General features: G+C 58.2%; 1 protein-coding gene across 1 annotated transcript in view; it reads left to right on the forward strand.

Moving 5' to 3' along the window:
- The window catches only part of SORL1 (sortilin related receptor 1), a 146,088-nt gene extending 136,004 nt beyond the window's left edge, over positions 1-10,084 (forward strand). Inside the window, exons 46-48 of the mRNA XM_059676766.1 lie at positions 2,501-2,693; positions 4,631-4,843; positions 6,561-10,084. Of these exons, the coding sequence (XP_059532749.1) occupies positions 2,501-2,693; positions 4,631-4,843; positions 6,561-6,628 (474 nt within the window). The 3' untranslated portion in view covers positions 6,629-10,084. The remainder of the gene's footprint in view (positions 1-2,500; positions 2,694-4,630; positions 4,844-6,560) is intronic.
- The last annotated feature ends 1,862 nt before the right edge of the window (positions 10,085-11,946 follow it).

Below are 11,946 nucleotides of genomic sequence, written 5' to 3' on the forward strand. Positions count from 1 at the left end.
CACTGCCCTTTGAAGATGAGCATCTTGGCGCTGGGCCGTCCTTCCCAGGCCTGCTGCCCCGCTGGGCCTCCTGGCGCTGGGCCCCTCCCCACAGTCAGTGGCGTTGACGGGGCTGCGCCCAGCGCTGGGTCCAGGCTGCTCCCCACCTGGCGTCTCAGCAGCTTCCTCCTGTGAAGTTCAGGGGAGCAGAGGCACCTGAAGGTAGTCTGTCCGCATCAGGAAAACACTCGGTTTGCCTCACCGGAGACCAGGTACTCTGCTCCGGCAGTGAGGGCAGGAGAGAGCACTGAGCAAGCCATCGCCGGCAGAGCCTGAGCTTCGCGGACGGAACGCCTGGGCGGCCTGGCGGCTAGTGCGCGCCGAGTCCCAGGTTCTAGAAGGCACAGTGCCATGGCAGAAGCAAAGCTAAATTACAGTTGGGATGTCCTCACAGCTCCCACCATCGTGATGTAAATGACTAGTACACGTAAATATAAAGAGCGCTCCCAGAGCAGTTCCAACAGAAACACTCTAACTTTGAAAAAGGTACCAGAAGTGAAGTGAAAAGTTCCAGCAGCAGGTTAAGCAATGGAAAAGGTTCAGTGTCAACAAAGGCTGCTCTTCCCACTAAACGGGCGGAGCTTGGAGGACGGGGGAGGTTAGCACCGGGAATGTGAGTCGGTTCAGCCTCTGTGAGGCACTGTGGTAACAGGTATCAAAACGGCAAGTGTTCACCCTGTGACCCAGCAGTTCTTTCCTTTTCCTCTCCCGGGCGGGGGGCATTTGGATATTTATGACATTGCTCACAGGCCACACAAAATTATCAACTTAAAAATTAGCCTGCTATATATTTTTTTAAATGATTTTAGAGAAGAAGGGAGAGGGAGAGAGAGATGGAAACGTCAGTGGTGAGAGAGAATCATTGATCGGCTGCCTCTTGCACGCACCACCACCACCCCTACCCACACACACACACACACACTGGGAATCAAGCCCTCAACCCGGGCCTGTGCCCTGACCAGGAGTCGAACAGTGACCTCCTGGTTCACAGGTCGATGCTCAGCCACTGAGCCCCGCCGGCTGTATCTGGTCAAACATTTAGTGACCTCGCCCGCTGCCTTGGCAGGGCCAGACCAGGTGGTCTCGCTGGCCTTATCCGGGGGGCAGTCCCCACCCGGCTCTGAGGGAACAACGTGAAGAGTTCGCGTGCGAGGCCCAGGGCAGTTTTGTTTGTGGAGGAGGAGAACCTGCGCACCCGCAGAAGAGGATGCAGACTAGGTTACGGGGGTGGATGCCGTCCCTTAGCTTCTTCCTGCATGCCTTGGTGGACTTGGCGTTAGAGCGTGAGGAGCGCCAGGGCACGGAGAGGACGGGCGTTGGGGGCGTGGCTTGGCGGTGGCTGTCATCGGCCCTTCCTGGGGGCAGGAGCCCAGCGTCTCGGTTGGGGCTGCAGCTCAGCCGCCCAGCCCGGTGGCTCTGGCCGAGCCCTGCAGGTCCTCCCTCCCCTGACGTGGAGTTCCCAGAGTAGACAGGCCAGGGACCAGGAGACTTGGAGGGTGCAGTGGGGCCCACAGGTGGGTCTGTTTTGGGTGGGGGTTGGGGGTTAGACACTGGACCACGGGAAAGCAGCAGGAGTCCTCAGGTCTGTCCGGAGCCCACGGCAGGTGGGTCAGGGCTGTCCCAGTTGGGATGTTTCCAGCACAGGAGTCAGCCCGTGTCACTCGCAAACTTGCTTATTTCATTCGCCCTGCAGAGCCCTCTTTACGGCAAGGCCGGGCCAAGGGGGCTGCCACCAGCTTGGAAAAGCGGAAAGCAAGGAGCCGTAGGCCGAGGAGGGGTCCCTGTGGGATCGGCCGAAACCGGCTCTCCGACATCCCCTGAGGGGTCCTGGATTGTGAGAGGGCGCAGGCCAGGCTGAGGGACCCCACGGGTGTGCGATCAGGGTGGGAGGGACCGTGGAAGGGCTCCAGGCATGTCTAGCCCGTCTAGATCAGGACTGTCTGGCTCAGTCCCGATCTGCCGGACCCCAGCAGCAAGCTAGCCCACCAGTCTGGGAGCATCTGCCCCCTGGTGGTCAGTGCATGTCATAGTGAGCAGTTGAGTGGCCTTAGCATATCATTAGCATATTACGCTTTGATTGGTTGAACAGATGACCAGACACTTAGCATATTAGTTATATAGGATTAGCAGAACCCATTCCAGCCGCTCATACTGAATTGTCCAGGTTCTCGGTGGCACTAACATTGCCTGCGACGAGTGGGCTGCTGCCAGAGCCTTGGTGTGGCCGGGGCGGGGTGTCTGGAACGGGGCTGTGGTTCGGGCTGCACTGCGGGTATTTGAGACGCTTGGGATGGGAAGTGCCTGTTTTCTGGATCCAGGATCCCAGAGGTGACGCAGAAAGCTCTCGTGGGATACCCAAGGCGCTCTGACACCCGTGAGCGCGCGGGGGAGGTCGGGCAGGGGAAGCCGCATGGAGCGGGCAGCCTTCCCCAGCCTCCTGACCCGCTCTCTCTGTTCCCAGGGCTATGAGATACACGCCTTCGATAACGCCATGAACACCACGGCTTACCTCGGGAACACGACCGACAATTTCTTCAAAGTCTCCAACCTGAAGCTGGGTCACAATTACACGTTCACCGTGCGAGCCAGCTGCCTCCTGGGCAGCCAGCTCTGTGGGGAGCCGGCTGTGCTGCTCTTCGACGACTTGGGGTCAGGTCAGTCTGCTGCTTCCAGTTCCCGCCTCGGTCCCGGGGAAACGCACTAAGCACGGAGCGTGGCTGATGAAAAGATGCTTTCTAAAATACTCACCCTTTCAGTTCAAAAGAAAATCACTAAACTACCCACTTAATCCGGCACGGGCTTATTTATACGCACTCTGAGCGGGCGAGGCGGGGGAGCTGCAGGTGTCAGTGACCACATGCTGAGTGTCGCCCTGAGCAGGCGAGGTGGGGGAGCTGCAGGTGTCAGTGACCACATGCTGAGTGTCGCCCTGAGCGGGCGAGGTGGGGGAGCTGCAGGTGTCAGTGACCACATGCTGAGTGTCGCCCTGAGCGGGCGAGGCGGGAGAGCTGCAGGTGTCAGTGGCCACATGCTGAGTGTCGCCCAGGGTTGCTTGAAAAGGAGGGTCCATTGGTAAACGGTGGGTTAATAACAGCACTTGGGAGCCTGGCATTTCCTCCGTTTAAGGGGAACCAATCAGCAACTTTTACGCAGACTTGGGGACGCTGCTGTGAGGACCCCTGCCCGCTGCCTTGGAAACCCTGGTTCGCCCCCCAGTCTGCATCCTACCCTGTGCTGCCCTCTGGGCCTGGGCTGTGCTGGAGGCAGGAGCCCCCTTACTCCTGCCTCTTCCACCTGCTGCCCCCTCTGGACTGCCCCAGCCATGAGCCACCCCTCATAGCCACCTCACAGTTGGGGTTAGGTTGCCACACATGATAGACGCTCCTTTTTGCTTTTGCTAAGTCAATAATGAAAGAAATTAAAGACACAAATACTGAATTGTTATATTTGGCGAGACCCTGCTCCCAGGCCTGTCTCCAAGAGACCCTGTTGCGGGGAGTCCCTGGGCAGCTGCCGGTCTCTGCCTGAGGCCAGGCCCGGCCAAGGCCCTCCCCTGCTCCAGGGGCAGCCCCAGCCGAGCAGGCTCCCAGGCTCCGTGGGGACCCAGAGCGTCCACTGTGCTTCCTTAGAGAACAGGCTCCCAGGCCCACATCCTGCCTGCGGCTCAGGCGCCTGGGGTTTCTGAGATGAAAAGTCTGCCCCTCGGGGCCCGGCCCTGACCCCACAGCGGACGGCTTTGCTCTACAGCAGCGGCTTCCGCTCTGCCTCCCGTGGCACCCGCCGGCCAAGGACTGCAGCTCTGTGGCACCAGGAAGTGGTGTAGTTTTGCCCATCGGACCAAAAACCCCAAAAATGTAATTTTGATTTGTTCACACTGGATGGCGGTTATTGTGTTGCCATGCTTTTATCTGGTGACCTGAGGGAGCAGGGTCGGCACCCCAACGGCCTGGCCGGAGATCGCTGCCCAGAGCCTGTGACACCGGCGTGGGAAGCGGCACGTGGTCGGGTTAGAGACACGTGCATGGCTTTGCTGAGTGTGAACAGTGTCGGATGTTTATAGGAGGTTCTCACCCTCTCGGTCGAAGTAAAGCTCCCTGCGCCGATGACTCCGGGCTGCAGGGGAGCAGTGCCGGCTGTCGCTTCACGGAGCTTCGGGGAGTGCAGATGGGGGTCTGGTGCGAGGTGGGGGAGCCAGCGCAGGCCCATTCACTAGCGCTGAGCACATGGCTCCCACACACGTCTGACCCCGTCCTCCTCTGTGAGGCACGCCCGTGGCTTAAGCAGTTGCTGCGGAAACCAGTGTCGGGGCCCAGCGAAGGTCTCCCTTCAGAGAGATGACCCAAATAACCCGCAAGGTGTGTTAGCAGTCCCGTGGAGTTACCGTGTTTGCAGGCAAAGGGCTGGGGTCTGTGGGCTCAGGCAGGGAGCCGGGAGCCACGCTGCACCGTGTGCGGGAGCCTGGCCAGCGGCAGGCGGTCTGAGCGGGTGTGGCAGGCTCCCCGTGTTCCGCGTGGGGGGCGGTGAGGGCTGCCTGCTCTGACTCCGGCTCCTGCCCTCCCCGGGAGGCTGATGGCTGCCTCTTCCCTTGCAGGTGGGGATGCGTCAGCGCTGCAGGCTGCCAGGGCTCCCGACGTGGCTGCCGTGGTGGTGCCCATCCTGTTCCTGGTCCTGCTGAGCCTGGGGGTCGGCTTCGCCGTCCTGTATGCCAAGCACCGGCGGCTGCAGGGCAGCTTCACCGCCTTCGCCAACAGCCACTACAGCTCCCGGCTGGGCTCGGCCGTCTTCTCCTCGGGCGACGACCTGGGTACGTGGCCATCCTCCCTGGGCACGTGGCCCATCCGCCCTGGGCAGGGCGGACCCCAGGGGGGCCTTGGTTAGGAAGCACCTACCTGAGCCCATCTTCTGGCTCTAGAGGGCGTGGTGTTCACAGAGATCCCATTGCTTGGGGTTAAACCCGTGAGAGCATTGCCCCTGGGGAAGTGGTGGCGCTGGCTGAGCGCAGCTCCAGGGAAGCCCTGCTGGGCGCTGCCTGGTGCAGGAGCAGCGGCCTGTCCGGCTCTCAGTCCCAGCCCCAGCCCCTTATCCTTCAGACCAGAGGTCGGAGGTCCCCACACCCAGTCAAGATGAAAAGTCATGCTTTCGCCCTGGCCGGTTTGGCTCAGTGGAGAGGGCATCGGCCTGGGGACTGAAGGGTCCCGGATTCGATTCCGGTCAAGGGCACAGACCTCAGTTGCAGGCTCCTCCCCAGCCCGGGCCCTGGTCAGGGCTCATGCAGGAGCCAACCCATCGATGTGTTTCCCGCACATGGATGTTTCTCTCTGTCTTTACCTCTCCTTTCCACTTTTCCCTAAAAATCAGTGGGAAAACATCCTGGGGGTGGGGGGGCGGGATTAACAAAAGACAAGAAGCCACGCTTCCACCTTGCTGCCCCCTTTCTGATGTTAGTGCAGCCTCACTGGCCGCCCCTCTGTGCTGACAGCATGTGCACGGCACGAGGACGAGCCCGTTTATAAACGTCTACAGCAGTGATGGCGAACCTTTTGAGCTCGGCGTGTCAGCATTTTGAAAAACCCTAACTTAACTCTGGTGCCGTGTCACATAGAGAAATTTTTTGATATTTGCAACCATAGTAAAACAAAGACTTATATTTTTGATATTTATTTTATATATTTAAACGCCATTTAACAAAGAAAAATCAACCAAAAAAATGAGTTCGCGTGTCACCTCTGACACACGTGTCATAGGTTCGCCATCACTGGCCTACACTCACCCACCAAGTGCCAGTGGAGCTGTGGCCACTCCTGTACTGAAGTGGGTGTGTGGGGACCTCCTCAGCTTGGGCCCCTCCTGACTCAGGTTGATGAGCTGAGTGTGTAGTCGTTGCTTTCTGTACACGAATTCTGGTTGGTTTGTCAGGACGTTTCTGTACCCCCACCCCGACCGTTTGCATTAGCTCTGCCTGCTGCTTCTCAGCTCCTTTCCTTGCGTGAGTGCAGCGGCGCTGCGTGTCGGGCAGGGGGAGTCAGCCCCTGCGGTGCTGCCGGCAGGGCCAGGAGGGCGCTGGGCAGCCCCACGGGGCGCTCCTGGGTCAAGGGACGGCGTTCGGCTGGGCAGCTGTCCTCCCAACACTCAGGCCTCAGACCCTTCCCTAAAGCCCAGGGCTGGGGGAGAGCCGCGCAGTCCCTCCCTGTGCTAACGGTGTGCGTCACCCCAAGGCAGGCGTGAAACACCGGGAACCTGTAAGTGCGGAGTCAGACGCTCCTTCCCAAAGATGGGCTTTGCTTACGTGGTTCGGTCCAAGCAGTTCTTAGAAGGAGCTTGGCCACCTGCTGATGGGGAGGTGACTGAGAGCGAAGCTGGACTGGGCTTCAGCGTTGCTGGCTGTGCCCGGGGCGGGGCTGGGCTGGTGATAGTGGGGGCGGGGGGGCAGGAGGGGCAGGCGCGAGGGTACCGAGGGGCATGGTGGCGGGAGGCTGGACAGACGCCGTGCGCTGGGACTCACGCTGGCTGTTCTACTTTAGGGGAGGATGACGAAGACACCCCGATGATAACTGGATTTTCCGACGACGTCCCCATGGTGATAGCCTGAGAGAGCTCCTTTCCTCGCAAGAAACCAAATGGTGTAAATATTTTATTTGATAAAGAGAGTTGATGGTTTATTTTAAAAGAAGCACTTTGAGTTGCAATATGTTATTTTTATACGGGCCAAAACCAAACAAACTGAAGAAGAAAGAAAGGAATGAATGAACTTTGTAGTAACAATTGTGAACGTCAGGCGCGTTGGCTTTGGCCGCCCGACGGCTTTGATGCGGTGTGATGTCGGCTTGCAGGGCTGTGAGATGACTCTGGTTGCGTAAATCGCCATCTTTTATTTTTCTAAGACACATAAATGCATTTGATAAACAGGTCAGGAGAGTGGCGAGTGGAGTCCCTCCTCATGGAAAGGAAGCTCCGTATTTTGGATTTCGTTTGGGTTTAGTGTGTGAACGTTTGGTGGGAAGATTCTGTTATGTCTTTCTGTTAACTTATTGGGACTCTGCATGAGGTGGCGCGAGGGCCACCTGACACCTCGGCGAGGAGCCCACAGTGCGAGGGCAGGAGCAGAAGCTGTTTGCCGTGGGGAACAGCCCAGTTTTGTTCCCTGTGGACAAGGAGGGCCCGGAGGGCGCCTGAGGCCTCGCCCCTTCCACCCGTGAGCAGCAGCTCCCCGTGACCAGCTGGATCGCGCTGCACCACCCACTCCCTGCAGGCCTGGCTTCCAGAGCGCGGTGAGGACTGCGTGGGTGGTCGCTGCAGCGGCCGCTCCGGGTGGGAGAGCTGCAGCTCCGTGCCCATGCTTCTGTTTTGTCGTCATGTGTCGCTGACGCGTCTCCAATGTCCAGTTCTGTGTGTGTCGGAACGGCCACTCCCTGTCCTCCAGGGTCTACACTGATCTATGCAGTCATTTGAACTGGCCAGTGCCTTCTCTTCTTCCTTTCCTTCCCCCTCCCCATGTCTCTGCTGGTCTAAGGGGTTCCAGAGATCTGGGCGCCTGTGATTGGAGGCCGTCCAGTCCCATCACGCGGCAGGGCTGCTCTCGGTGAAATGCCCGGGATTGTGTTCTTTAGATGCCACCCCGGTATCCAAATTGTGGCAACTCGGCAGGTGTGTGGACCCATGGCGGACGGGTCCACCATCCGCTGGAATGTTGTGGGGACTCCTGCTGTGGGAGCCCACACAGACCACCCTCCCCAGGGGCAGGAGCCGGCCGCCCAGGGGCCCTCGTACCCCAGCTGCACAAACACCTTTCCTCTCAGATGCAACGCACCGCCTTCCCCCACGTGTTGCTTTCTTTTAACCAAAACAACCATCCTTGGATTATAACATAGATTCCTTCTATGTAGGGATTGTTTGGAAAACAAAGAGCAAATGAAATTGTAGTTTAAGAATACACAGGGTGGGGCAAAAGTAGGTTTACAGTTGTTCATCTGGGAAACGTACAGTAATTAATAAGCAGTGATGGAAGAATGAGCTGTTCCCACACAGCTGTGGGCCTGCCTCTGCCCCGCTCCGTGCTTGTATTTTGGGTGAGGAATGTTTCAGCTGTAGACGTTCACTCTGTCCGTGGGAAGGCGCGTCTGCTCTAACACGTGGTAAGGAGGAGCCTCCTCCGCCTGTTTTCTCTTCTTTCTGTCTTTCCTCTGTTATTGTTTGAAGATTGGCCTTTCTTTCCCGTGACTTACCTTGAAGTTCTGCAAAACTGCAAGCCCAGCCTCCCAGCCCCCAGTCTCCTTGAGTAGCGGCAAGAGGAGCCCACGGGGGACGCGTACCGGTCAGCAGGGCTGGTAACCGCGGCGGCTGCTGCGAGAGGCGCTGCACCTTCATTTTCAGTCGCTCCGCAGGCCGCCTCTTCTCCGCTCCAGGGCGCCTGGGGGAGCTCTGAGGACCCAGTCTGCTGACCAGCGCCTCCTGGGAGCCCGCCGCCCCAAGACTGGCCGCCTCGCCTCTCCCTCGTGGCAGGAGGGGAGAGAGGCCGCGTGCCGTATGAGAAAGCAGCCTTAGGGTGGGCTGTTCATGCAGACGCGGAGCTGAGTCCCGAAGAAGAGCTCAACGGGCGCTACGTGCCAAGTATCTATTCTTACAAACATTTGAGGGGTGCACTCTTCCTTCCCTCCGCACAGCTTCTGGGGTTGGGGGACATGTGCTGTCCGCTAGAGCCAGAGGCGGAGTGAGTGGGAGATGGGGAGATAGAAGCAAAAGCTGTGGGCGCCCTTGGGTGGGGCCCGGCCGCTGTGTGCACTGGACCAGTCGGAGCCCTGGCTGTCTGTGACCTCGCTGGAGATGCCACCTGAACGTTCGCCACGAAGGGAAGAGGGTTGTTCTCCCGGGGCCTGAGAACTTTCTAGAAGTGCACTCTGCGTGAGCTGCGATGGACCACTAACGCGCCACTGGCACTCGGCAGCCAGGTGAGTGTGTGCACATTTCCTCCGGACGCTGGCTTTGCCCGTCTGTGTTGCACGCCCGGAGCCTTGAGACCTGGGTTCATGCAGACACGGGAGCGTCGGTCTCCTGGGTCCCGGTAGAAGCCATGCTGTGCAGCCTGCTTCCAGGCTCGGAGGAGCGCAGGGGTCCCGGCCGCCGAGGGCATGTTATGCTGCGTGGAAACATCTGCCTGGGGAGGAAGGGCTCCTGGGCTTCCGTGTTGGCGGTGCTGCGAGAGGCACTTGGGGGGCAGATGTGGGGCACACGACCACGTGCTCTGCCCACTGGGGTGCTCCCCTAGGTTGGGCTTCACTTGATTTTGGGAGGGTCTGGGGTGAGTGATGGTGTGCAAGGCCCTCGTTCCCCAGGGAGATCCAGCCCCACTTCATGCCCATCAGGGCCTCGGGGCAACCGCGACCCGCTGGGGCCCCCGTGAGTCCCTGCAAAGGCCTTTCTTCCTCTGCCGGGGCTGGGAGGCCCTTCAGAGAGAGCCCGGGTCACGTGAGCAAACCGAGTGCCACCTCCGCTCGGTGTGGCCGAGGCAGAGTCTGCCCTTGGGCTGGGGGTGCGTGCTGCCCTCGGGGCGTGTCTGTGATCAGCCATGCGTTTAGCTTCACGGGAGACTTTCTGTGCAGACAGACTGCCGGTGCGAGGACGGTAGACGAGTTTTGAGAAGGTTGCGGGAGAAGAGGCTTCCGTGTGGGCTGCTCACTGATTCATCACAACCAAATGGCCTAAGCACGGCACTGTCATGTGGCAGCGCATTGGGGTGAGAGTCTGGGCCACGCGGTGGCCGTCTTCTCAGAGAGGCCACGTCATTTCCTTGTTATGAATTAGGAACTTTACGCAAAATCAAAAGTCTTCGCAGCAAAATAAAGGTCTAATCTCTTACTTAAAGTGAAATGCTGTGTGCTTGTTTCTCTCCAAAGTGAAAAAAGGCATTTATGGTTTCAACTGCCTTGATAAGTTTCCAAATCACTGATGTATGCTGAAGATTTTCCTATATTGTTGCACAATTTTAAGATAATTTTTGTCTCAATATCAACTTTTTTCAATGAATAAAAATTGAACTGGGTCAAGAAAACGCCTGTTTGAAAGTCTGTGCTGCCAGCGTCCGGAGCTGTCCTTCTGAGTGCAATAGGGATGCTAGGCTGTCCCTGCCACCGTTCGCCGGGTCTGTTTCAGGATGTTTATTTCATAGATGGGGCAGCTCTAACTGTGGCTAACCGGCCGGTCTCGGCTGGCGGCTCCGTGAGGAGCACGTGCCTCTATGGGGGCTGAGGGACGGGAGAGGCTGGGAGGCTGTGGAGTGACTAGACTTGTGTGGTGAGGGGTCCCTCTGAGCTGTGGTTCCCTTTGCTAAGAGAGAGGCATTGAAAAGGCAGTTTCACACCCAAGAGAAGGAGGGAGAGTGAGTGAGCAAGTGAGGAGCCGCGTGGCCAGGAGCCTCTGGGAGGTGGGCCAGGCGGGAGGTCCCGAAGGGCGCGCACTGGCCTCTGCTCCCAGCGATGGGCGAATGCACCTGCGAGTCAGGATGGGCGTGTGGGCGGGGAGGGCGGGTGCTCCTGATTCCACAGGCCTCCGGTGTGCTGCTGGCGTTTGAGTGTTGAGCCCAAATGAAAGGGAAATGTCATCGTCCTGTTTCCCAGGCGAGGAGAAGGCTCAGAGAGGTTAAGAACTTCTTCCAGGGAAGCCAGAGAGTAAATAGCAAAACCAGCCTTCAGTGACGGGAACTCGGACCCCAGACCTCCTGTCCCCAGTCAGTGTCCGAGCCAACACTCAACCCAGCACCTTGCGCACAAAGAAACCCAGGGGACACCCACGCCCTGGTGAAGTCACCGGCCACAGCCTGGTCCTGAGGGCTTTAGGCTTTGATGACTTGTCGGCACATGACAGTTGTTGGGTCCGGGCCGCTCTGCTAGGGACGCCGGGATTGGGAGAAAACGCGGGCAGATAGGATGTGCTTTACTGCCGACCAAGACAGCCATGGAGACACAGGAGCCGTTGCAAACACAGCCGCCCCTACGCTGTTCAGCAGCACCTTTTATTCTCAGACAAGAGAGGCTGCTTGCCAGGTGTGACATCAGCGTTCCATGAGACATGTGCGCCTGCGCAGCGCGTACAGGACAGTGCCTCTCACACCCAGCGTGCTCTGGTCGGGGTCCCCACAGCAGTGGATCCGTCTCTCGTGGGTAAATCACCTTCACAGGCTTGTGAGACTGACGTGCCGCAAACAATGAGGCCCGCTGTGGCCTCAGACAGCGTGGGCGCGCGGCCAGAGCATCCTGGCCCTGAGGAGACACCTGCCCCGGAAGGAGTCACAGCTAGAAAGCAGCTTGGGGAGCATGGACGCAGAATAAAGGCAGTGGGAGGGGTCCAGGTGAGAACAGTGATCACCCAGCGAGCAGAGAATGAATGAGCGAATGATTGACACTCCGCTACAGGAGTAATTCGCTCCATCGAAACTTAGTGTTGGAAACCTCCAGGCTACAAACTCCCTGTATCCACTTTTATTTAAGAAGTCCTCAAAAAATTAAATAGAGTACTGCCATTTGACCCAGTGACCCCACTTCTAGGGGTATATCCTAGGAAACCCGAAACACCAATCAGAAGGTATGCACCCCTATGTTCATAGCAGCACACTTTACAATAGGTAAGACCTGGAAACAGCCCAAGGGCCCATCAGTAGACAAGTGGATAAAAAACTGCTACATTTACACCATGGAATACTATGCTGCTGTGAAAAAGAAGGATCTCTTACCCTGTGAGACAGCATGGAGGGACCAGGAGAGTATCATGCTGAGTGAAATAAGTCAGTCAGAGAAAGACAAGTATCACATGATCCCACTCATAGTGGAATCTAATGAACAAAATAAACTGATGAACGGAGTGGATCCCGAGACATGGAAGCATGGACCAGAGTGTGGGATCTCAGAGGGAAGGCGG

The sequence above is a fragment of the Myotis daubentonii genome, chromosome 19 (genome assembly GCF_963259705.1).
Source record: "Myotis daubentonii chromosome 19, mMyoDau2.1, whole genome shotgun sequence".
Classification (NCBI taxonomy): domain Eukaryota; kingdom Metazoa; phylum Chordata; class Mammalia; order Chiroptera; family Vespertilionidae; genus Myotis; species Myotis daubentonii.